This window comes from Myxocyprinus asiaticus, chromosome 19 (genome assembly GCF_019703515.2).
Source record: "Myxocyprinus asiaticus isolate MX2 ecotype Aquarium Trade chromosome 19, UBuf_Myxa_2, whole genome shotgun sequence".
NCBI lineage: Eukaryota > Metazoa > Chordata > Actinopteri > Cypriniformes > Catostomidae > Myxocyprinus > Myxocyprinus asiaticus.
The window spans coordinates 38,806,374-38,830,219 of NC_059362.1; the positions used below are offsets into that span (position 1 = coordinate 38,806,374).

General features: G+C 37.4%; 2 protein-coding genes and 1 pseudogene across 4 annotated transcripts in view; 1 reads left to right on the forward strand and 2 right to left on the reverse strand.

The window, feature by feature from the left end:
• Positions 1-755: 755 nt before the first annotated feature.
• Positions 756-3,737, forward strand: fabp7b (fatty acid binding protein 7, brain, b). Of its 2 annotated transcripts, none has more exons than XM_051645013.1 (4): positions 756-1,023; positions 1,112-1,284; positions 1,433-1,534; positions 3,515-3,737. In XM_051645013.1, exons 1-4 carry the CDS (start codon positions 951-953, stop codon positions 3,563-3,565), a joined length of 399 nt encoding a protein of 132 aa, XP_051500973.1. In that variant the 5' UTR covers positions 756-950; the 3' UTR covers positions 3,566-3,737. The 2 variants fall into 2 exon arrangements, with proteins under 2 accessions (XP_051500973.1, XP_051500975.1); XM_051645015.1 differs by having other exon boundaries at positions 1,433-1,520.
• Positions 3,738-4,310: 573 nt separating this feature from the next.
• LOC127410264 (cAMP-dependent protein kinase inhibitor beta-like) overlaps positions 4,311-23,846 on the reverse strand; it is a 37,433-nt gene continuing 17,897 nt past the window's right edge. The window contains exons 2-4 of one of the 2 annotated variants that reach the window (XM_051645440.1): positions 8,529-8,697; positions 5,454-5,488; positions 4,311-5,359 (exon numbers count right to left, since the gene is read on the reverse strand). In XM_051645440.1, coding sequence (XP_051501400.1) covers positions 5,198-5,359; positions 5,454-5,488; positions 8,529-8,673 — 342 coding nt within the window. In that variant the 5' untranslated portion in view covers positions 8,674-8,697 and the 3' untranslated portion in view covers positions 4,311-5,197. The remainder of the gene's footprint in view (positions 5,360-5,453; positions 5,489-8,528; positions 8,698-23,846) is intronic. The other variant, XM_051645441.1, reaches the window with a different exon arrangement.
• LOC127409973 (uncharacterized) lies at positions 12,347-15,104 on the reverse strand (annotated as a pseudogene).

Genomic DNA, 23,846 nt, shown 5'->3' on the forward strand with positions numbered 1-23,846 from the left:
GCTATTGTTAACTGGTTAAAACAAAATAAATAACACAAATAATATGGAGGTTTTTTTGTAGTTGTACGGTAAATATTTATATAAAATTACAGCTGGAACACTAATTTGTTGATATAATCAAATGTTTTATTTGATTTGATGTGTATGTATTAGACATAACGTTTGGACATACTATTATTACTATTCCCCACCTTTAAGAATAATAGTAATGTCATTAAAAAAATGAAATAACACAAATAGAAGTATGAGTATTATGTAGGCAAAAAGTATTGAAGGAGTTCCAATGTATGCTGGGTAATTGATGGCTTTGTTTACCTTCACTGTGTGATCCAACTCATTCATAATAATAATAATAATAATAATAATAAATATATTACATAAAATTTTGGTTTTGTAAATAAATTCATACAAAGGCACAATTTACTCTATATTTGTCTACAAAACTAATGTCAATCATTTAAAGAATTTTTTATTATTATTGTTTAAGAATTTAAGTAAGTGCCTTTTTTTTTTTTTTTTTTTTTTTTAAGAATTTAAGTAAGTGCCTATTTGTAGAATTACCCATAGGCATACAAAACTTATAACATTACCAATGTGTCAACGCATAAATTCTACAAACCCAACAGCCAATCAAATGTTTTAGCTTTCACAAATAGCCCATAGGAACGCTGACTCCTCCCAGCTGTGGTTTAATCAAGGGTGTAGATTTGGCTTGAACTTTGAGGGGTTGCAACGTGAAGCATTCACATGTTTCCATTGATCATGGTATAATATTGGGGGGGGGGGTTACCTCCTCCCCATCCCACCTGGAATCTACGCCACTGGGTTTAATCATTTTCATGCAACTGAAAGAAAAACTATTTAAGGTCCTTTGCAGCTACATTTTCTACAGAGTAATAATATAGAGTTTAGTGTTTGCTTACTGATCAGAAAAACGTAATAATTTGAAAATGGTAGATGCATTCTATGGCACGTGGAAACTAGCTGAGAGTGAGAACTTTGATGAGTACTTGAAGGCTATAGGTAAGTTTGATAATAACTGTTGAATTATTAAATGCATGGTATAAGTGTGTTCAGTGAGCAGATTTTAATGCATGTGATTCTTTCAAAGGTGTTGGATTTGCAACAAGACAAGTTGCAAATATGACTAAACCGACCTTAATCATCTCAAAAGAGGGAGACAAAATTGTGGTAAAATCACAGAGTACTTTAAAGAACACCGAGCTCTCATTCACACTGGGCGAGGAGTTTGATGAGATCACTGTAGATGACAGACACTGCAAAGTAAGTCTGAAAAAGCTTTTTAAACCGTGTTTATTCTGTAACATTGGCAACAATTAATATTTGTTGCATGCACCACAAAGGGAAGATTTGTTTTGTCTGAAGGTGTCTTTCTGAGATGCATGCACATTAATGTGTTGTTGTTCACTAGTCTACTATGGTTATGAATGGAGACCAGCTTATTCATGTCCAGAAGTGGAATGGAAAAGAGACCACCTTTGTCCGGGAAATCAAGGACGGTAAGATGGTCATGGTGAGGGTATTTCTTTACAATACTTTAAAAACCTCTTGGACTTTAAAGTATATATAGAACTGTATTGTAGGGGAGATGGGGGCTAGTTGTCACACAGGGAAGTTGTTATATCTCAGTAACTATAAGGTTTTGAGCCATTAGTTGAATTACACAGCTGTGTGTTTCAGGGGAGTAGCAGTCATCTTAAAAGTGTGTGTGTTGGGGTGGGGGGAAGGGGTTATGCTGTCAATAGGTGGCACAGACCCAACACTTCCAGTGCAGTATTAATATTTTAAAGTATACATTAATATACAAGTATGATATAAGTATTATATTAATATATACGTATTATTTACTTTTAATATTTGTTCAGATTCATTTAATGATTTGGTGACCATTTCTGGTGATGAAGGTGGTGACAAATGAGTGTCTTGTGTGAAATTAGTTAGTCACTGAATCAACGATCAAAAGAACATTTTAATCCTTTAAAATTTGTGTCTACAGACCTACAAAGAGACTTTGGTAGAGGTTTTAAGCATTATAAGAGCAAAACAAATCTATAATTTCCTTACAGTTTGTGAGCTGCTGAGCATGACTTTTATCAAAAGACAACAATAATAGTCTTATAATAATTCTAATGAGTTTCAATAACATCTGTACATTTTCATGTATAAAAAAGCATGTCTACATATCTATTCACTTCAGTAAAATGCCTAAGTGTTCTGAGAACACAGCAGATCTATCTTTTTTCCTCCAGTTTGTCGACTGCACACCAACATAGAGGTAAGAAACAGAAGCTGATATTAAAAATAGCTTTACATATTTAACACAGATCTATAATCTTAAATTGGCAAAAACAACCGTCAAACTATTACTTCACAAACATAATGTAAAAAGCATAACTTAATGAAGACTCATGCACTAATATAAACTCCACTTACAATATGTGCTTTAAAGAAGGATTGTCCTTTGTTTTTTCTGCAGTGCATTTCACCTAATGCTGCCAATCAAGAACGATATGCCAATAAATACAGTAACTCTCGCTTATGTGTTCCTCATCTCTAGGTTATTAATTTAGATAAACATCAATGCTGATAAAAAATATGGATAAATGAGCATTGTTGAAAGCAACTTTGTAGAAATGAATAGAGCTGCTCTGATTAGACTGTCTGACTGACAACCTATTAGGTAAGGGTTGTTTCGGCTCATGAAACTCACCTGTGATCAGCTGGATGGTCGCTCAATCAGCCCAAAGTAACAAAATGCAAAGAATGCTGTATGCAAATCCACCATTTGGACTCGGTATGGGTTTAGCTTGGAAAAATGCGGGGGAACAAAAATCACCTTTTTTAAAGAGTGTGGGGTACATGTCCCCCGCGGCTGCTACGCCCTTGGTGTGTTTTCTCTTGCAGAAGTTTTGAATGTTGGTTCCCAACACGTAGTTCAAAACCCTTTTAAAGTAGAAAACATTTTGTGTATACTATCCTTCAAACTAAAATTCCAATATCACTAGAATCCGCTATCACAGGCAAGGATCAACTTTATAATTTAGGCAGTTTTCAACCTAAAGGTTGAGCCTGTTCTCAGGACAAGGATATTTTTCCTAAATATAAGGTCAGGGCAAGTTATCACATTTTATTATGGCAATTGTTATAAATTTAATTACAAATTTGATACATATTTGTTGGTCAAAACAGTGGTCTGAAATGTGTTTTTGCTGTTTTATTAATTGACTGTTTTAAAGTATGTGTCTATACAAAGATTTACTTTGAAAAATAAACCCCCCTTGAAAAATATTCACTAGAGTAAAAAGTGTGACAACTAGCCCCAGTCTCCCCTATTTTGAGTTGCGTTTAATTCTGGGAGCAATTCAGTAAGATATATTCCTTGTAAAGCAATCATTCTTGACCTATAAACTCCAACTTTAACTATATTCATAGAGTGATGTTTGACATAAATAACTTTCATTGTTTTGTTTGCTGATTTCAAATTCTTTTTTAGACACTCACCTTTGGGGATGTGGTGTCTGTGCGCACCTATGAAAAAGCATAAGGTTTGGGAATATTGTCAGGATTTGTACTTCTTCACTGGGCAGCAACATACACAATGTGCTATGATGTTTTAGTGAAATCAGAGTGATTTTTATCAATTAAAAAAAAAAAAACTTTTTTAGTCAGTAAGGCCCATTTGTGAACATGTGAATCAATTTAATAAAGAATCAGAAGCAGGATGACTTGTGTGTTCATTTATAAGATTACTGGATAGCTCAGATTAAAGATATAGCATATGACATTGATTTAATTATATATATATATATATATATATATATATATATATACACACACACACTGTATATTAAATGAAGTACATAAAGTATAATGTATGGGCATAACTGACTGAATATATGTTTCTCATTACCTTAAAAACATTTAACCTAAAGGCCTAAACTATGTTTAATTTACTTTAAGTTCTAGAATAAATATCTGATCATGGCCTTAATCAACTTTCAAGGGAATTCATTAATAAATCATTATTTTATATTATATATATATATATATATATATATATAAAACAAATATTATTTATAATTTAAAAAATTATATATTAATTGTTTTATGTATATATAGTTTATAAACCTGCCACGAAATTATATTATGTTTTACACAGTTAAAAATCTAGTGCAATATGCAAACATTTCTGTGCCTCAACATAATAAAAGATGAGGAAAACTTTAGTGCCCTCTGCTGGTTAAAGAAATCACCACCACTTTCCACAGTACAAAAACCAAAACTACAAAAAAACTAAGCACAGAATTTATTGTAATGTTGTTTTTAAACATAGCATAGCTGCATTTATATATAGCTAACATCAGACAATATGACAAGGGATTTATGGGCAGGTAAAAAATTATATCCTTGATTTAATGACAGCATTAGGGCTTTTAAGAAGAAACAGAGAAAGAACACCACATCTCCACAATCATATTTTCCTTTGCCATCAACAACAGTAAGGAAATATCCAAGTAAAGCATTTAAGATGATATCGGAATGAAATGAGCACAGATGTCTGCAGCAATACATCAGACGACTAACTATCCAATTTCATCTCACATTGAACAGCAGTTACACACAATGGAAGGCCTTTAAACAAAACTAGCAAATATAATGTACAATTCTGTATTTACAAGAAGAAAATATAATATTTTATGTCATTTATCACTGTTTCATAAATCATCTCACTAGAATGTTAACAATGCATATCTTCTTTACAATAAAAAACACAAGATGTGGTGTATACAAGGACAGATATATTGAAAGATAAAAAAAAAAACTTTACTTACATCACCAAATGCAATGTATTTACTTTTGCTTTTTTTGGTGCAAAAAGAGACGTTTTTGCCATTTTTTGCAGAAAATGCAATTATGGAAAGTTATTAAACAAATCAAAATATTCCTTTTTAAAATGGGAAAGCAGGTCACATAAAACAGCCGGCCATAAAGAAAACCATGACAGTCTTTTGGAATAAGTCAAAGTCATCGAAGTATAAAATGAACAATTTGCTGCTATTAGAAAAACATAACTTCAAATAAATCCTCGAATGAGTGGTTTCTCGCTGACTCACATCTGAATGCCAATCAAAGGTGGTCTTGATGTTGCATAGCACAGATTGTTACAGTTGTTTGGTCAATGGGGCAAGAGTAGAGGCAGGTCATATGTGAATTTCTCAAGAGGTTCATCACTGCTGTTTTGTGTCAGGTTATGAGCCCTCTGTTTTCTCCTCCCCTTCTGTAGTTTCTTTAGGTGGGTCAGCTGAGGATGAACTCCCTCCCTCCTGTTCGCCATCATCTGTTTAAAAAATAACAATATTTTAGATGCAATATTCTACATTAATATATAAGTAAAATAAAGGTACATTTTAAGTGAAAGGAAGACCTCAGACCTTCAACTGGCTGCATATGACATTGCACCAACGTTCTATGTAAAATAAAATAACAATTATATTTTGTGGGACAATTATAAGAATGACCACAAGAGGGCAGAAGAAGCATTTTTCAACAGGGCCCTCACTACAACATCTAGCCTTAGATATTGTAAATAAACAGGGTGTTTAAAGGGATAGTTGCCCAAAAATTAACATTCTATCATCATTTACTCACCCTCATGTCGTTACTGACCTGATTTTCTTTCTTCAGTTGAGCACAAAAGATATTTAGCAGAATGTTCAAGATGCTCTTTTCCACACAATGAAAATGAATGGTTACCAGGTTGTGTTAAGCTCCAAAAATGGCAAAAAGCACCATAACAATACCATAGTAGTCGTCCATATGGCTCTGTATGTCCATGCAATGCAAGTGAATGGTGAACAAAATTTTGAAGGTCCAAAAAGCCTATAAAGGCAGCATAAAAGTAATCCATAAGACTCTAGTGGTTAAATACACGTATTTGTTAGCAATATGATAGGTGTAGGTGAGAAATAGATCAATATTTAAGTACTGTCTTACTATAAATTCTCCTCCCTGCCCAGTAGGTGGCAATATGCACAAAAAATGTGAATTTCAAAAAAACAAAGAAAAAGAATGTGAAAGTGAAAGTGAGAGATTTATAGTAAAATTTTAATTTTGATCTGTTTCTCACCCACACCTATCACATCGCTTCTGAAGACATTGATTTAACCACTGGAGTCATATGGATTACTTTTATGCTGCCAGTGCCTTTATATTCTTTTTGGACCTTTAAAGTTCTGGTCACCATTCACTTGCATTGTATGGAGATATTCTTCTAAAAATCTTCATTTATTTTCTGCAGAAGAAAGAAAGTCATACACATCTGAAAGAATTTTCATTTTTGAGCGAACTATCCCTTTCAACCTGGTGTGACACATTTTGATGGGTCATATTTGAATATATGTATACACAAATGAGATTTAAGCTGCTGTGGAGAAGATTATCAATGTATAATAAAAATAGTAGTATGAACATCTTTTATTGTGCTTTTTTACTGTGCATTTTTGGAACTTGACAGACTGGTTAACACTTTTATTGTATGGAAAAGAGCAGTGCAAACATTTTGCTAAACATGTTTTGTGTTTGACGAAAGAAAGAAAATCCTATGTATTTGGAAGGACATGAGGGTGAGTAAATGATGACAATTTTAATTTTTCATGAACTATTCCTTTAAGAAATTTACTTAGAAACACAGTAGGTTTTTTATTATTTACAGCTATATAAATAATGTATCATATGGTAGGGTGTATAGAACAGTACATCACTTTCCTCAGAACTGCTAAGATTCTACACAGTCATCCCAAACTGCTAATGGAACATCATTTGCAGTGATCACATGTGATAGCTTTGGGGCTTATTGGCAACCCAGAGGAGATCAAAAGTTTATGACTGCAGGCAGTTTTATAAATGCACTGGAAAGTTCAGTCATTATCTAATCCTCAAAGAAGGCATTTTGAATTAATATTTATCAGTAGCGTGTGGTTTGAATCAAGGTCATAAGCTGGGATGTTAAGTCACTGATATCACCTTTTTTTTTTTTAAGATTGTATTAATATTTATATATAAGACACACACTACCAGTCAAAAGTTTTGAAACACTTACTCATTCTTTATTATCATTTTTTTTCACATTTTACAATAATAGTAAAGTCATCAAAACTATGGAATAACATAAATGGAACTATGGGAATTATGTTGTGACTAAACAAAATCCAAAATAAATCAAAACTGTGTTATATTTTAGCATCTTCAAAGTAGTCACCCTTTGCCTAGAATTTGCAGACATGTACTCTTGACATTTTCTCAACCAACTTCTTGAGGTATCACCCTGGGATGCTTTTTAAACAGTACTGAAGGAGTTCCCATCTATGTTGGGCACTTATTGGCTGCTTTTCTTTATTATTTGGTCCAAGTCATCAATTAAAAAAACTTTTATTTTATTTAATTAAATTTTAGTTTTATAATGAAATAAATTAATATGGTGGCACAATTATATTTTTGTCTACAAAACTAATTTCAAACATTTAAGCATACGCCTTCAGATCAAACGATTTTTAAGATCATGAGAAACATTTCAGTCAAGTGTTTCAAAACTTTTGACTGGTAGTGTATATCAATACTGTCTTTGAAAATCAAAGATATGGCTACCACAGAAATAAAGACTAAGGAATGACTACTTTCTAGAAGCATCTGGTAGCAGTTTAACTTACAGCCCCTGATGACAGCTCCATCATCAAACAAAAGCAATTAAGCATTTGTGGAAAGTGTGTTTGTGATGACAGAGTGTTCTTTTCTACAGGGGAAAGTGCCTTTTAAAAGAGACGCTTTTGTCAGTCACAGGTAGATGCATCAGTGAGCCACTGAAAATGTGCATTAAGAGCATTGTATTATGAAGTATATTATGAATATTCAAACTAGTAACATATAAATGTAAAATTAGACTGATGTAAAACTGATTAACATCTGGACAAAGTTTACTCTAATCTTGTGAAACCAGACTTTTGACTATCTATTCCACTTTGCAGTGTATTCTGGCCAAGAACCGCCCACTTTGACATTAAGAAACCATTTGCAAAGCAAACAACTACAGTTTTATTTATTTATTTTTTTATGTGCCTTTTAGGGGTGGGTTTATTTGAAATGCTTGAAACTGGAAAAATAGACCTACATGAAAAAAAGCTATCTCCAATCATTCCACGGCACTGTCAGTCTGTACGTAAACAAAATCAGAATTTCTGTCTGTCCAAAATTAACATGTACCAATTATTTCACAGACATAACTCAAAAACAAAGTTGAATATATAAAATTCTGTGGATATATAGTTTACTTGCCTCTAAGTACCTCCAAAAAAAATTCTGAATATCTTTCAAAGATATTATGCCACTAACCTGGAAAACATGGGCAAATCCAGTGACTAGTCTACTCTAAACAATTAAAAGTACTAATCGGGAACTAACAGGCATATAACAAGTTGAACAAAAGATGTTGTCCATGATATGTCATACAGTACCTGCTACTGAAACCTCGGCTAGTTTATCAGGCAGGTCGGAGGCTCCAGGACCAGCCGTGGAACCTAGAATGTCTGGCAATGCATTCCGCCGGCCGGTCCTGCCCGTGGCTGCAAAGTCAGAGACAACAGGTTCCACATCAGTCATCTCTGGTGGTCTTCATAGCATCATCTGAAAGACATGAGACACAATCCATTCATTTATTTATTAATGTTATATAGCGCTTGAAATAGGGTATTATTTTAGCAGCTCATAAGCAGTGTTACTGTAGCTAAGTAGGTAAGTTTCCATATCCTTATCTTTTCATCTTCTGTTGGGTTAATAAAAATAGAATATACATCATAACCATCAGGGTGACTTTGAATAATTCAAATCAAACCAGTTTACAGTATGCTGCCACATACCATTGCAAATTCATGACTTGATTTTGACATTTTCTGAAAATAGTAGTTGTGGCTTGCAAAACGTTCCATCACGGGAAAACACCAGGATGTTATCATATTGGGGCCTTGGGGTTGGTTACCAGGGCTTTGCTATGTGATTCCAAAGCTGTTCTGAGTGACTTTTAGTATATTACTACTGTATGAAGATGCTAAGGTGGTTGCCAAGGTGATTGCTAAAGTGGTGTGAAAGCTTTTTAGTGTGTTACGATGCAGTTGTGGGTGGTTGCCAGGGCGTTGCTATAAGATTCCTAAGCTGTTCTGAGTGGTTTGTAGTATGTTACTATGCAGTTGCTAAATGTTGTAGGTGGTTGCCAAGGTGTTGCTATGCTATTGCTAAGGTGGTGTTAATGCTTTTTAGTGTTACTATGCAGTTACTAGGGTGTTGTGGGTGGTTGCCAAAGCATTTCTATGCAATTCCTAAACTGTTCTGAGTGATTTTTAGTATGTTATTACTGTATGCAGTTGCTAAGGTGGTTGCCAAGGCATTGCTATGCGATTGCTAAGGTGGTGTGAATGATTTTTAGTGTGTTACTATGCAGTTGTTGGTGGTTGCCAGGGTGTTGCTATAAGATTCCTAAGCTGTTCTGAGTGTTTTGTAGTATGTTACTATGCAGTTGCTTGATGTTGTAGGTGGTTGCCAAGGCATTGCTATGCTATTGCTAAGGTGGTGTGAATGCTTTTAAGTGTTACTATGCAGTTGCTAGGTTGTTGTGGGTGGTTGCCAGAGCTTTTCTATGTGATTTCTAAGTTGTTCTGAGTCATTTTTAGTATGTTACTACTGTATGCAATTGCTAAGGTGGTTGCCAAGCCGTTGCTATGCAATTGCTAAGGTGGTATGAATGCTTTTTAGTGTGTTACTATGCAGTTGTGGGTGTTTGTCAGAGCATTGCTATAAGATTCCCAAGCTGTTCTGAGTGTTTTGTAGTATGTTACTATGCAGTTGCTAGATGTTGTAGGTGGTTGCCGAGGTGTTGCTATTGCTAAAGTTGTGTGAATGATTTTTACTGTGTTACTATGAAGTTGCTAGGGTGTTGTGGGTGGTTGCCAGAGTGTTACTATGCGATACCTAAGCTGATCTAAGTGATTTTTAGTATGTTACTACTTTATGTAGTGTCTATGGTGGTTGTCAAGCATTGCTATGCAATTGCTAAGGTGGTGTGAATGCTATTTAGTGTGCTACTATGCAGTTGTGGGTGGTTGCCAGGGCATTGCTATGTGATTTTTAAGCTGTTCTGAGTGTTTTGTAGTATGTAAATATGCAGTTGTTAGGGTGTTTTGGCTGGTTTCCAAGGCATTGCTATGCTATTGCTAAGGTGGTGTGAATGCTCTTTCGTGTGTTACTATGCAGTTGTGGATGGTTGCCAGGGTGTTGCTATAAGATTCCTAAGCTGTTCTGAGTGTTTTGTAGTATGTTACTATGCAGTTGCTAGATGTTGTAGGTAGTTGCCAAGACGTTGCTATGCTATTGCTAAGTTGGTGTGAATGCTTTTAAGAGTGTTACTATGCAGTTGCTAGGTTGTTGTGGGTGGTTGCCAAAGCGTTTCTATGCAATTCCTAAACTGTTCTGAGTGATTTTTTGTATGTTATTACTGTATGCAGTTGCTAAGGTGGTTGGCAAGGTGTTGCTATGCAATTGCTAAGGTGGTATGAATGCTAGATGTTGTAGATGTTATGCGATTACTAAGGTGTTCTGAGTGTTTTATAGTGTGTTACTATGCAATTGCTAGATGTTGTGGGTGGTTGCCAGGGCATTGCTATGCAATTGCAAAGGTGTTCTTTGTGTTGTACTTGATTACTATGCAGTTGCTAGGCTGTTGTGGGCGGTTGATAGGTGGTTACTTACTGACCCAAGTCTCTATGACATTCTCATCCCTAAAAAGATTTGGGTTCCTCCTTTCATGTATTTTTTTCTGCCATTTTATTGTCGTAAGTCCATTTAGAAAGTAAGATCCATTTAAAAAAGTAATAAAAAAAATAACATATACTCTCCTAAACAAGCTGCATGATTTGTACGAGTTATGCACCAAAGTCTAATAGTTGGGGTAGGAGTTTTGAAAAATTCAAAATCAGCATGGCAATGATCAACAACAATAACCTGACTAATTGAGCCAGATTTGGCAGTGCTATAGCTCAGAGATTGTGTAAAATAGCATATATCATAGTACTGAATGATTCATGTGCCGTGGTATTTAGATGGTATTTCAGAGAATACCATGGTATTAGCATGGTACACCCCAACTCACACACAAACAGCCCTTCACTCATTCTAACACCACACAATGCATGCTGGAGTGGGTTTCAGGAATCTTTCCTCCTGAGATATGCACAGTGTCAAGGAGGATTGCAAATCGCATTCATTATGCTGGCGGTACAAGACAGTTTCCAAACCGCTTGGCAATGACTTCAGTGAGCAGACACACTTGGTTGGCCTTTAGTTAACAGGGTCTTTAGTCTGAGCATTGTTGAATTAGACCTGACTGTACATGTAGCCCTCAGGGAAAATTCAGATGAGAATGTGGAATCAGATTTGACTGACAAATTGCACTCGGCTGGCTTAACCAAAAGACCATTTATTCTTCTTATCCTATAAAACAAAAATACTGAAAAAAACTTTTTCAGCTTGCTGTAATATCTGGTTATACATGGATGTCAATAACCTGATTTTACAAGCAACATCCTGATAACTAATCAATATTCTTGTAAATGTAAAGAAAAAAACATATTTGTACAGTAATAGCCTTATTTGTATGGTAGATACATGTCACCATATTTGACATTACTTTTATGTTCTCCAAGAAATCCATACAGTCAGCCTGACTGAAACCATTATTATAAATTAGATGGCTCAATTGCAGCTTAATTGTAACATTTTCCCATTCATTTCTAACCCTGCTTCAATGGTGCTACAATTAATAGAATCAAAACATCACTTTTGCTAATGAGACCTGTTCAGCTCTTTAAAGATTCAACCTGACCAGTAGAGGGACTGCACTGCATCAATGTCAATATAGTTTGTAGGTTTTCTTACATACACTAATGATGCCTTTTGGTAAGCATTTAATATTCTGTAAAGATGTAAACATATTCTATAAACCAACCACTGACTATAATTGCCTTTTTGGCAATGAATGTGTGGCTAGACCATTTCAAATACTCACAAAAGATTTCCTGTCCATATTGTTCACAAAAATAATCTTGTCTTTGCACCCTTAAACTCTATGCTGCTATGATAAATAAATATTTCATTAATCAAACAGTATTTCTATACCTTAATTTTTCCATCTGCTCTGTCGCATTTATTGAGTGTATAGATACCAGAAGAGAAGAAAAAATAAATGCTTCTTCAAAATGTTGTGCACTGTTCTCATTCTTCTCTATTACTTCTTATAGCCTGTTTATAAAAAACAGGGACTGACAAGTACATTTCTAAAGTATTATTTTTATAACACAGACTAATCAGATATAATCTTACCAAAGTCACTTTTTAATACACAGTGGCCCCAAAAAGTATTTGGACACTTTAGACTCTCTTAAAGGGACAGTTCACCTAAAAATGTTAATTCTCTGAACACCTGCTTTAATGTCTCTGAAAGTAAGACCATGACAGGTTGCAATGATGTTAAAGTGATATCAGCAGGGAATTTGAGCTGCATGCCCAGGTCGACCTTGAGTTGCCAGTCTGCTGCAGAGGTATATATGCCAGCCGATATTCTGTGCTGTGACTGTATCTGCTCTCCCGCTTTCATAAAGGTGATGGTTTTCCTAGAAGGGCAGACATTCTTGCTCTCAGCTATGGTGATGGAGATGCTCTCAGCCACTGTCTTCAACACCTGGTCATGGCACCAGCAGTAGCAACCTTCTCCCAGAGCTTTAGGACAACTGCTGTGAATGTGTTCCAATGTTCCTCTCCCTGCAAAACGAGGGCATGCTAGCATGTCGCTTTTGCTCCAAACATGGAGGTTTGCTGGGCTTGGAAAGACATTGTAAACTGCCTGCACAAGGTACTTGATACTGCGGGGGTCTGTTTGTAGATGCATGTCATTGTTAATCTCCGCTGCAGTACCTTGTAATCCCACCTTGTACATGCTCCCTGCTGTCGTCTTCCTACCATCCAGCCGATGTGGGACTCCTCCATGATTGCACGCACCTCCTCTATGACTAAGTTGCATCTTTCCTTGCCCTGAACATTCTTGAAGCAACACTTGGGGAAGCAGCCTAGCCCTGCTCATCCTGTCGCCACAGTGCCCACTATTTCCGTGCTTAAGATGTGACTCTGCCTGATCCAGCTCGTTGTTAAACTTCCATGTCCTGCCTGACCAAGCATCTATGCCTGCACCTGAGACTTTCGGGTCCCTGGAATCCCTGAACTGTAGTGCTGCTCTTGTACATGTGGCCATGGACTCTTCACATATGCTGTTGAAAGGGAGCTACAGTTTGTTACTTCTCCTGTACAATGTGGCACTGCACATGCTACATGGGAGACCCAACCACCTGCAGAGGAAGCTGCTTATCTTCTTCTCTAAGGTCTCAACTGTAGTTAGAGGTACCTCATACACTAGTAGCGGCCAGAATATTCGGGGAAGGATTCCATGTTGGTAGATTCAGGCCTTGAATCTTCTGGGTAGGCCTGACTTGTCCACCTTAGTTGGCCACCCATCAAGATTCCTTGTGGAGTTTCGGACTGCCTCTTTGTCTCAAAGGCTGCTGTCAAAGATCTTGCTAATGCTTTTTACTGGTTTCTCTGAGATGGTTGGTATTTTTACATTGTTCAGGTAGAAGTGAAACTTCTCCTCCACACTCCCCTTCTTCAACACTAGTGACCTTGATTTTGCAGGCCTGAAGCTCATCCTAGCCCAGTTGATGAGGCTCTCCAAGCCCTGGAGGATCCATCTGCAGCCCGGAACTGATGTTGTTGTGACCATGAGATCATCCATAAAGGCTTTGATTGGAGGCTGTCATACTCCAGACTGGGTTAGTGGACCTCTGCACTCAACTTTAGCTGCCTTGACCAACATGTTCATGGCAAGGGCAAAGAGCATAACTGAGATTGTACATCCTGTTATAGTTCCTTTCTCCAGCCTATGCCATCTCGATGTCTCTGTCCTGGCAGTAACTCTTACCCTAAAGTTGCTGTAATAATCCATTATGAGGTGTTTGATTTTCATGGGGACATGGTGTCGGTCTAGTGCAGTCTCCACCAACTTGTGGGGTATTGAACCATAGGCGTTGGTGAGGCCCAACCACAGAACAGCCAGATCTCCCTTCCCCTCATGTGCCTCTCTAATCAACTGTGTGACTACTCCAGTGTGCTCTAGACACCCTGGCACTCCTGGAATTCCTCCTTATCAATATATGTATCAATATAGGAGTTCTTAATGAAAAATCCAGTCAACCGGCGAGCCAAGATGCTGAAGAAGATCTTGCCTTCAACACTGAGTAGAGCGATGGATCTGAACTGGTTGAGGTTTTTAGAATCCTCCTTCTTGGGGATCCAAACACCCTCTGCACATCTCCACTGATCAGCCACTCTCCCCTTATGCCAAATGATCTTCAGGTTCTTACATAGTGTTTGGAGGAGCTCAGGGCAGTGCTTGTATACTTTATACGGTACTCCGCTAGGTCCTGGAGCTGAGCCTGCTCTGTTGCTCTTACAACCTCTTGGACTTCCTTTCAGCTTGGTTCCTGCAGATCAAATTGTGCTGTGGGATGTGGTGATTCAGATAGAGCCTGTGCTGACCCAGCTCTTGCTCCCTTGCTGGGTCACTGAAAGTGTTGTGGAGGAAGTGATCAATCTTTTCTTTTGGAGATGACAGATGACCACTGTGCTTCTGCCCTAGCAGCTGTTTGGTGAATCCAAAGGGGTTAACAATGAAGGTGGCTCTCTTCCTGGCCCTCTCCTTACCACTCCTCCTGTGCCATTCTGCTCTATGTAAGGTCATTAGCTTCTTCCTGAGGATATTACAGAGTTCTGCAAGTGCAGATTTCTCCTCTGCACTCGCTTTCTCATACTGCCGTGTCAAGCAGCAGAGTTCTTGGCATAGCTGGTGGATCTTATTCAATGGAGTAGGGGGTCTTTTTCTTCCGCTCCACTTCTCCAAACTTTTCAAGTGCGTAGCTGACAATTATCTTTGTCATTGACTGGAGCCGACTATCCACATCTCCCTTTGCATTAGTAAATCCATAATTACTCACATGGTTAAATCCATATCTTTAGAAGTGGTATGATAGGTGTGGGTGAGAAACAGATCAAAATGTAAGTCCTTTTTACTACAAATCTCCACTTTCACTTTGAGTTATGCTGCTTTTATCTGCTTTTTGGACCTTCAGATTTCTGGCCACCACTCACTTGCATTGAAAGGACCTACAGAGCTGAGATATTTTTCTAAAAATCTTAATTTGTGTTCTGCTGAGATAAGAAAGTCATACACATCTGGTATGGCATGAGGGTGAGTAAATGATGAGAGAATTGTCATTTTTGGGTGAACTATCCCTTTGAGGGGAACTGACTTCATACATCCACTAAAAATGAACTGGGATCAGTCGGCTAAAAATCAATGCAAAATGGCTCAGAAAAGTTGTTAGTTCTGAGAAAAGGTTTAGCAGCTTTTGTTTGCAGATGCCAGTTGGTTTGATATTTTGTTATCTTATTAAATGAAATACATACATTTTTAAGTGTTTTAAGTCTCAAAATACATTTTGGGGATGCTGTACATACAAAATGAATTACTTTTGAGATAGTAAATAAATGGCTTTGGGTCAATAGTGGTTAAAGATTTGGCTGCTATTAATGAAGATGACAACCTGTTATTTAAAAATGTGAAAGATCTCCTGTATGGATTTAGCTTCTATTGTTGATTGAGGATCGTTGTTTGTTCAGCTCTTGATATTTAGAGGTAAGGTATGTGGGATACCAAATAATCAGAATCATCTGCTACCCCTTCATTATCTTAATGTTACTGATTAGCAGAGTAAACTGAAGTGATGACATTTATAAGAGCAAGAAAATATGTGCTAAATTAAATTAAATGAAATCAATCAAATTGATTTAAAGTCAACATGAAATTAAAATAGACCATATTTACTGGCTCATTATTGGTCTTAAAAGATTCCTTGGAGCAAAGAAAAACAATGTTTGTATTGTAACAATGTAACCTTTCATCAATGTAATAACCAGCTTAGCTTCTGCATCAAGTCAACAATTTTCCTTTTCGGCTGATGTAACCAAACCCACTTACAGTAGGCTATTTTTCAACCCCTACCCTCCAACCTGTCTAATAGGAGAAAAACATCACAGATGAGATCTCTTTAATATCTTTATAGAAAAAGACCCCAGTACTCTCACATGTCTCCTCTAGATTTTCAGAAGAGATCTCAACAATGTCTCACACTGTGTTCATTTTTGTTAAGAATTTTTTTTTTTTTTTTTGACTCATTATTGTCTGCAAAAGTCAGATATTTCAATATGAAACATTTCTTATCAAATACTTCCAAGACCAAATTATCTAAACTATGCTATCCACATTTAATTTGCTAGCCCTATACTCATTCGGTATGTCCACAGTTTCATTTGTGTCTTTTTGTTTTCTGCTTAGGAATTTTTAGAAGACTAGCCCTACATTTCTTTATCGTTGAATATTACGAGAAGGCTGTTTCACATTACAGAATAAAAATGGGTTGCAATTACTATTTAATGTTGACATTATGTACAAAATTATACTGTCCAATAGCAGCTTTATACTTTAAGGGCCATTACTGCACTCTACTGCAGAACTCCTGGAATAGAAGCACAAATGCAAACATGCAACAACAAAAAAACCCAGATTAGAATCAGTATATGTATGTGTGTTTGGGTATCATTTGGTTCCTGTTTCATTATAACATAATGATGACTAAACAGATGGTATCCCATCATAACTAGGTGCACCAGTGGAGGGGCAAATGATCACTAGCTGGATTACGAGATTAATCAAGTGCCACCGGTGTGCTGTACATTCTAGACTGCTATTTATGGCATCACCTTATCACCTGTGGCACTAATGCTCCATCTGCATCAATCCAGCAAACAGATGCCATTCAAATCAATGAATGCCCTGTCTTAAAATGAAAATACACTACAAAAGCTGCTCATGTGTAAGTAAGCTCTGCACAATGGCCAGTGATGACACACTATCAGTAATCCTCTTGCTGGAAATGACACCCCTCACCAGCAGGCCACCAGCTCTGATAATTGATCTGGTTGCTCACAGATGATGCCAGCTGGCTGGTCCGGCTACCGCTGAAAGAGAATACCATAAGATAACATCGCAGAATGCTGTTGATGGGTTTTGGGAGCGATATCATGTGCATAGGGAGTTGCAGCATTCTCATTGGTTGGATGAGCACTGAAAATTAAGGCCCGTTCACACAGACAGCGATTTTCTCTATGGAGGTTGCCAGGTCATTGTACTGTTAGGCATTTTTACTGCTGGATGCCCTAATGCTATTGGTGGATTGCTTAACTGGGTGTTGCTTTTGAAAATCTCACTCAAGTGAGATTTCACCCGACTCCACTCTCTTTAACCCCATTGGTGGTCGCCAATCTCATCGCTACTCAAATACTTTAAACTCAACTTTACTGAGTTGCTCACATAACGTTGCCAACAGTTGCTAATGCTCATGACACTGGAAATCGAAAACTTTTATTGTAAACTAATGATTTCAGGTCACTTTATTGCTTCAAGGCTGAGTGTGTTTACATGCACACCAACAGGCTGATAACTACCAAAAATCAGCTTATTTAAAAAATAAGACAACACAAAAAAATGCATTTACATTAGTTTTGAAATCTTCTGATTATTCTCTGCTTGATTTGACATAAAAACATAAACAGACATGCGCACAACACTTGTGCGCATTAGATAAGCCAGTAAGCTGGTAAATGTGTTTACATACAACAATACCTCAGGCTATTCCGAGTCCACTGCACCCAGACAAGAAGGCAAACAGCAAGATCCAACCTCGCTTCTCTCTCAAAGTTGCTTTGCTTCAGGCAATTTTCTTGGCTGAAAAGAGCTCTACCACCTGAGCCAGAGCACTTAGAAACCAGCAGCAGAACTGAGCAGTGAGGGCGGAAGCTTGTTCTGCAAGGTCGAGCCCTCATGATCCCAGCATCAGAGGCTGGCGCCAAAAGCAGTGCAGCTGGTACCCTGTACAGCACACCTGTGCCCTTTTCTCAATAGGCATTTATTTACCATGTTTACTAGTCGCAGTATGGCCCACAGGGACGTCTATGTCTGATCAAAGTCCAAAATAATCAGTTCGATTAGTTATGTGCTACAAATGGGCATGATGATTGTGTGACTTGATGTTTTTGTTCAACTTCAAATCTAAAAAAAAATGGCATGGCTGGCACACAATCAAGCACTGTTTGTCTATCTATATCAATTTTGCATTTGCAGCACCTCTTTTCTGAGTGTCGTGCCACAACGGACCTCTTAGCATGAGGACCCACTGGCCCTGTTCATTATCCATCCTTGCATGTGGCTAACCCATGTGTAAAGTTTTCAAACAAAAATGTGCTAAATATAAAAAGGCATTACTTTAAATGTCAGAACAAACAAGATTTATCTGGTCTTAATCTGTGTACATCCCAGTAACAAGCTTTAAAATAGCTTTAACATAAGAATAAGGCTGAAGTATTCTTTCCATTTCGTATTTTCCTGTCTGCACACTTACAGCTAATTTTCCTTCTTTGAAATGTAATATATGATTCAATTCAAGGACAACATTGCATACAGGACAATGAAATGGAAAAACATGCCTGAAATTAAAAATGACATCATTAAACACATCATGTGCAGTCCAAATTGGTTATAAGGTCTATTTTCAGGACTCTAATATACCTAAGGTTTATTGCTAATAATTACAAACTTGAATTTGACAAATTACAAATAATGAGAAAAACTTTTTTGATGTTGATTTATAATTTTTGTAGATTTTAATGATTGAAAATGCTAGGCCTACATGTTCTAACAAAACAGCCTCTTGTTTAGTATTGTAGTTTATTCAAGTGTGAGCAGATCAAAGAATGTATTATGCTTCAAATGCAGACAATGTTAAATAAGCATTTAACATCCTGATTTGCCTAATGAAGCACCACTTAAAAATGATTGTTCATTGAAAGTGTTTTTTTTTTTTTTTTTTGAATAAAAAAATTATGAATATAAATCAATAATTAAAACAAAATGGATTAACACTTATGATGGCTATTGAATTCACACAAACAAAAGCACAATTGATTAGGTCTCTTATTTATTGCACGAAATACCCTGGGCCTCTTGGGCCTTTGCCCAGGCGAACAGAAAGAGAGGTTGGGGGAAACTGGCCTGGACATTCAGAATTATCTCCACTCTAAAGACACTCTGCTGGTTTCCTTCAAACAGGAAAGATGCTTTAGTTTAATAACTTCTATATAAAGTAAAAATTTCTTTAAAAATATCTTTAAAATAAGATTCATTGACTTGAGCAGCAAAATTAAAGACATTAAGACCTGTTTTTCAGAGAATAAATCTTGAATTATGTTTATTTTTCTCACTACATTGGCATATTGTTTTTTAAGTATAAAACTGAGAAATTTAGGGGTGTTTACAATAATAAGTGAACAAAATGGCAATGGGATAAGAAAAAATAAGATTAAATCAAGTTTAAGCCAATGTTCAAGCCAAATCCATGCTCCTGCACTAAACACTGAAAACAATGGCTTTTACTAATTTTGTTATATATATATATATATATATATACACTATTGGTGTGGAAAAATTATTTGCCGTCATGGGGCTCTATACAGCTGTTCAAACACGTCTGAGGAGGAGAAACGTCAAGCCAAGGCATGTTATGCACAAAGTCTCCCAGCATCTAAGATTTAAAGGTCTTGTCTATTTACTCATCTGTTCAGCCTGGCTAATGACACTAATGGCACACTATCTGCCAATCAATACAAATGAGAACAATATGGCAGATGACCTACAACAGCATGGGCTGCAATGATAAGCCAGTGAGAAAGATGCTTGTCCAATTTGATGGTGCTGCAGTTGTGTAAAGATGTTTATTTCTGTGCATTTCCTCTCTCAGGGGTTTATAAGGTCAAGCGATGGAAGGGCAACTCGCAATTTATCAGAAATAATGACCTAAGGCTGACAGAATGGCATAAAGGTGTTGACTGACTGGGTCTGTATTAGGCCTACAGACTCTATTTCTGGGTCTGGGTGAATTATCAACATTTGTCTGATGAAACAAAAATGGAACTTTTTGGCCATAATGTCCATTGTTATGTTTGGAGGAAAAAGGGTGAGGTTTGCAAGCCGAAGAACACCATCCCAACAGTGAAGCATGGGTGTGGCAGCATCATTTTGTGGGGGTGCTTTGCTGCAGGAGGGACTGGTGCACTTCACAAAATATATGGCATCATGAGGAAGGAAAATTATGTGTATATATTGAAGCAACATCTCAAGACATCAGCCATGAAGTTAAAGTTCGGTCGTAAATGGGTCTTCCAAATGAACAATGACCCCAAGCATACCTACAAATTTGTGGCAAAATGGCTTAAGGACAAAAAAGTCAAGGTATTGCAGTGGACATCACAAAAACCTGACCTCAGTCTGATAGAAAATTTATGGGCAGAACTGAAAAAGGAGCAAGGAGGCCTACAAACCTGACTCAGTTACACCAGTTCTGTCTGGAGGAATGGGCCAAAATTCCACAACTTATTGTGAGAAGCTTGTGGGAGGCTACCCCAAACATTTGACCCATGTTAAACAATTTTAAGGCAATGCTACCAAATACTAACACATTTTGCTCCCAAGGATGAACCAGACTTGTAGAGGTCCACAATTTATTTTTTTTCTGAGGTCTTGGCTGATTTATTTTGATTTTCCCATGATGTCAAGCAAAGAGGCACTGAGTTTGATGGTAGCCTTAAAATACATCCACAGGTATACCAATTCAGTACACCTCCTATCAGAAGCTAATTGGCTAATTGTCTAAAGGCTTGACATCATTTTCTGGAATTTTCCAAGCTGCTTAAAGGCACAGTTAACTTAGTGTATGTAAACTTCTGACCCACTGGAATTGTGATATAATCAATTAAAAGTGAAACAATCTGTCTGTAAACAAATGTTGGAAAAATTACTTGTGTCATGCACAAAGTAGATGTTCTAAAAGACTTGCCAAAACTGGTTTGCTAATAATAAATCTGTGGAGTGGTTAAAAAATTAGTTTTAATGACTTGTATGTATGTAAATAATGTATGTAAACCTCTGACTTCAACTGTATTAAAAAAAAAAAATAGTTAGAGATCATACAGTAATTAGTGGACCCCCTGCCATATGCACACCCCATAAAGAGAATACAAAGACTTTATTTGTCAAATGAAGCTGACAAATGCAAATGCAAATAAAATGTATTAATATACAGTATGTCAAATAGCTTTGTGAGAAATGCAATCATCATTTATCATGATTACTAAATAAGCAGAGAATAAACATGTTCTTAATTACTTACATTTATCTATTGTTTTGACACCTTAACTAATTGGTTTGTTCATTTAACATGGGACATAACCATCACCAAAGAAGCTAGAACCAGAAAGCTAATGGAAGCTAATCCCACCAAGAAGAGTTATGCATTAAGAATTCCCATCCATTTCAATATCAGTTGATCGGTTCATGATATATTGTCAGAATACACAGCTACATTGAATGGCCATAAATGAAGAAGATGATTTTTGCCCCCATAATGGTGCAGTTACAACATCTACTAGCAAAAGCTAACTGCTAACAAGGCAAACATTGATCCCATAGGCACTATCTCAAAGCTAACAGAAGCTAATCACACAAACATTGATTAGAGCATCTGGGTCAGCCCTGTTGTGGAACAGATAAATCCAGGCAACCACGGAACCATGGATCCTTAAAAAGCTGCCTGACCTCAGAACGAGCTTACAGCAGGACACAGTCATGACTGTATGTTTACGTTCTCAGAAGGCTTACACTGACATAGATAAGTTGATGTAAATTGCAGGACTACAACACCACCCTCACTAAAGAGACCTTACTATTCTATTTTCACCCTCATGATAAATGTCATATATGCTACATCACACACTGCTCGGACTGGGCACTATGACTGTTAATAACATGCAACAGTATAAATGTCAACTTCAACTGGGGTTTCGTAATATATTTGTGCAGCTATCTGTTAGCAGGACTGCTTAACATTATTTCTATATGTGTAGCAAAGAAACATAGTAATTTATTTGAATTTCCTGCAAAAATAACTGTATTGTTATACTGTTACAGTGATAAAAATATTACTCATACAGAGATACATGATTTTGGTCATACCACACCCTTAGCCATCGCAGCATGAGGTTTAGAGACTGCAACACAAATGATCCGTGAGATTCGCCCTTTGTTCTCATACTGTATAATATAGTACCATTACCTATTCTCATAACAGCTGTGTACGGCTGCTGTGTGCGAACACTGGCCAAATGCCTTTTTGAAAACACATAATGTTATTCCTGTTTGCTGACAATGTTGTCAATATTGTCTCTCTGGATATTCTAAATGAATTTAAAAGCAGGAAAACAATCTTCTCAATTTATGTTCTTCCCCATCTGTGTAGCATTCTGATTGTTTCAGAGTGAACAAAAGTAATGCATCACAGTTTTGATACTAGCTCTGCTGTGCTGTTCAGTAACAGGTATGATAAAGCATTCGAAAGATATTGTAGCAGGTTTTAGTAAGAAGGAAGCAGGAGCCGGGGTTGCAGTCCACGCAAGTGTGATTTTATTCTCTAAGTTGAACTCAAAAATGTGCTTTTCAGCAAGTCTTTTTACTTTGCAGACAAAGCTTCACTGATAACAGTCAGAACAAACTTAAAAGTACTACGCTTTGAAGCATACAGCTTCAGGGTGTGTGTCTGGTTCGGACTCTCTCTCCCTCTCTGGCATTTGCTGGCCTTTTCAAGCCTGTCTCCGTCGTCACTGAAATGAGACACAGGTGTTTAGTATCAATAATCACCAGGTGATGGCTCTTACCGCTTCCCCTCTCCCCACTGACAGACACATGATCATGTCCCGCTCCACATACCCCCCCCCCGATTCCTGGAGAAGAAATCAGCCACAACCATCTGCGGTCCTGGCCTGTGGACCACCTTAAATTTGAATGGCTGAAGTGCCAGGTACCAACGAGTGAGCCGCGCATTGGTATCCTTCATGCGGTGGAGCCACTGAAGTGGGGCGTGATCCGAGCAGAGGATGAAGGCCCGCCCCAGCAGGTAATAGCGGAGGGTTAGGACTGCCCATCTGATGACCAGGCACTCCTTCTCAATCGTGCTGTACTTAGTCTCCCTCAAAGAGAGCTTATGACTAATGAACAGCACGGGCCGCTCAACCCCCTCCACCTCCTGCGAGAGCACAGCTCCCAACCCCCTCTCTGATGCATCCGTCTGCAAAATGAAGGGGAGAAAGAAGTTTGGAGCATGTAAAAGCTATTTTTTTTAATAACGCTGTGGCTCAGGTGGTAGAGCAGGTTGGCCACTAATCGTAGGGTTGGCGGTTTGATTCCTGGCCCACATGACTCCACATGCCGAAGTGTCCTTGGGCAAGACATTGAACCCCAAGTTGCTCCCAATGGCAGGCTAATGCCTTGCATGGTAGCTCTGCCATCATTGGTGTGTGTGTGTGAATGGGTGAATGAGTCACAGTGTAAAGTGCTTTGGAAACGCTAAGGTTAAAAAAAAAGGCGCTATATAAGTGCAGACCATTTACCATTTAAAAGTGGCCTAACACAGAGTGCAGATTTCACTCTCATGAAAGCCTGTTGGCAGGCCTCCGTC

Excerpts from the sequence above, each read along its gene's own strand:
- fabp7b (XM_051645013.1), top strand. The coding sequence starts at position 951 with ATGGTAGATGCATTCTATGGCACGTGGAAACTAGCTGAGAGTGAGAAC. Across the intron at positions 1,024-1,111 it reads TGAGTACTTGAAGGCTATAG|GTGTTGGATTTGCAACAAGA; the intron begins GTAAGTTTGATA and ends ATTCTTTCAAAG. Across the intron at positions 1,535-3,514 it reads AGGACGGTAAGATGGTCATG|ACACTCACCTTTGGGGATGT; the intron begins GTGAGGGTATTT and ends ATTCTTTTTTAG.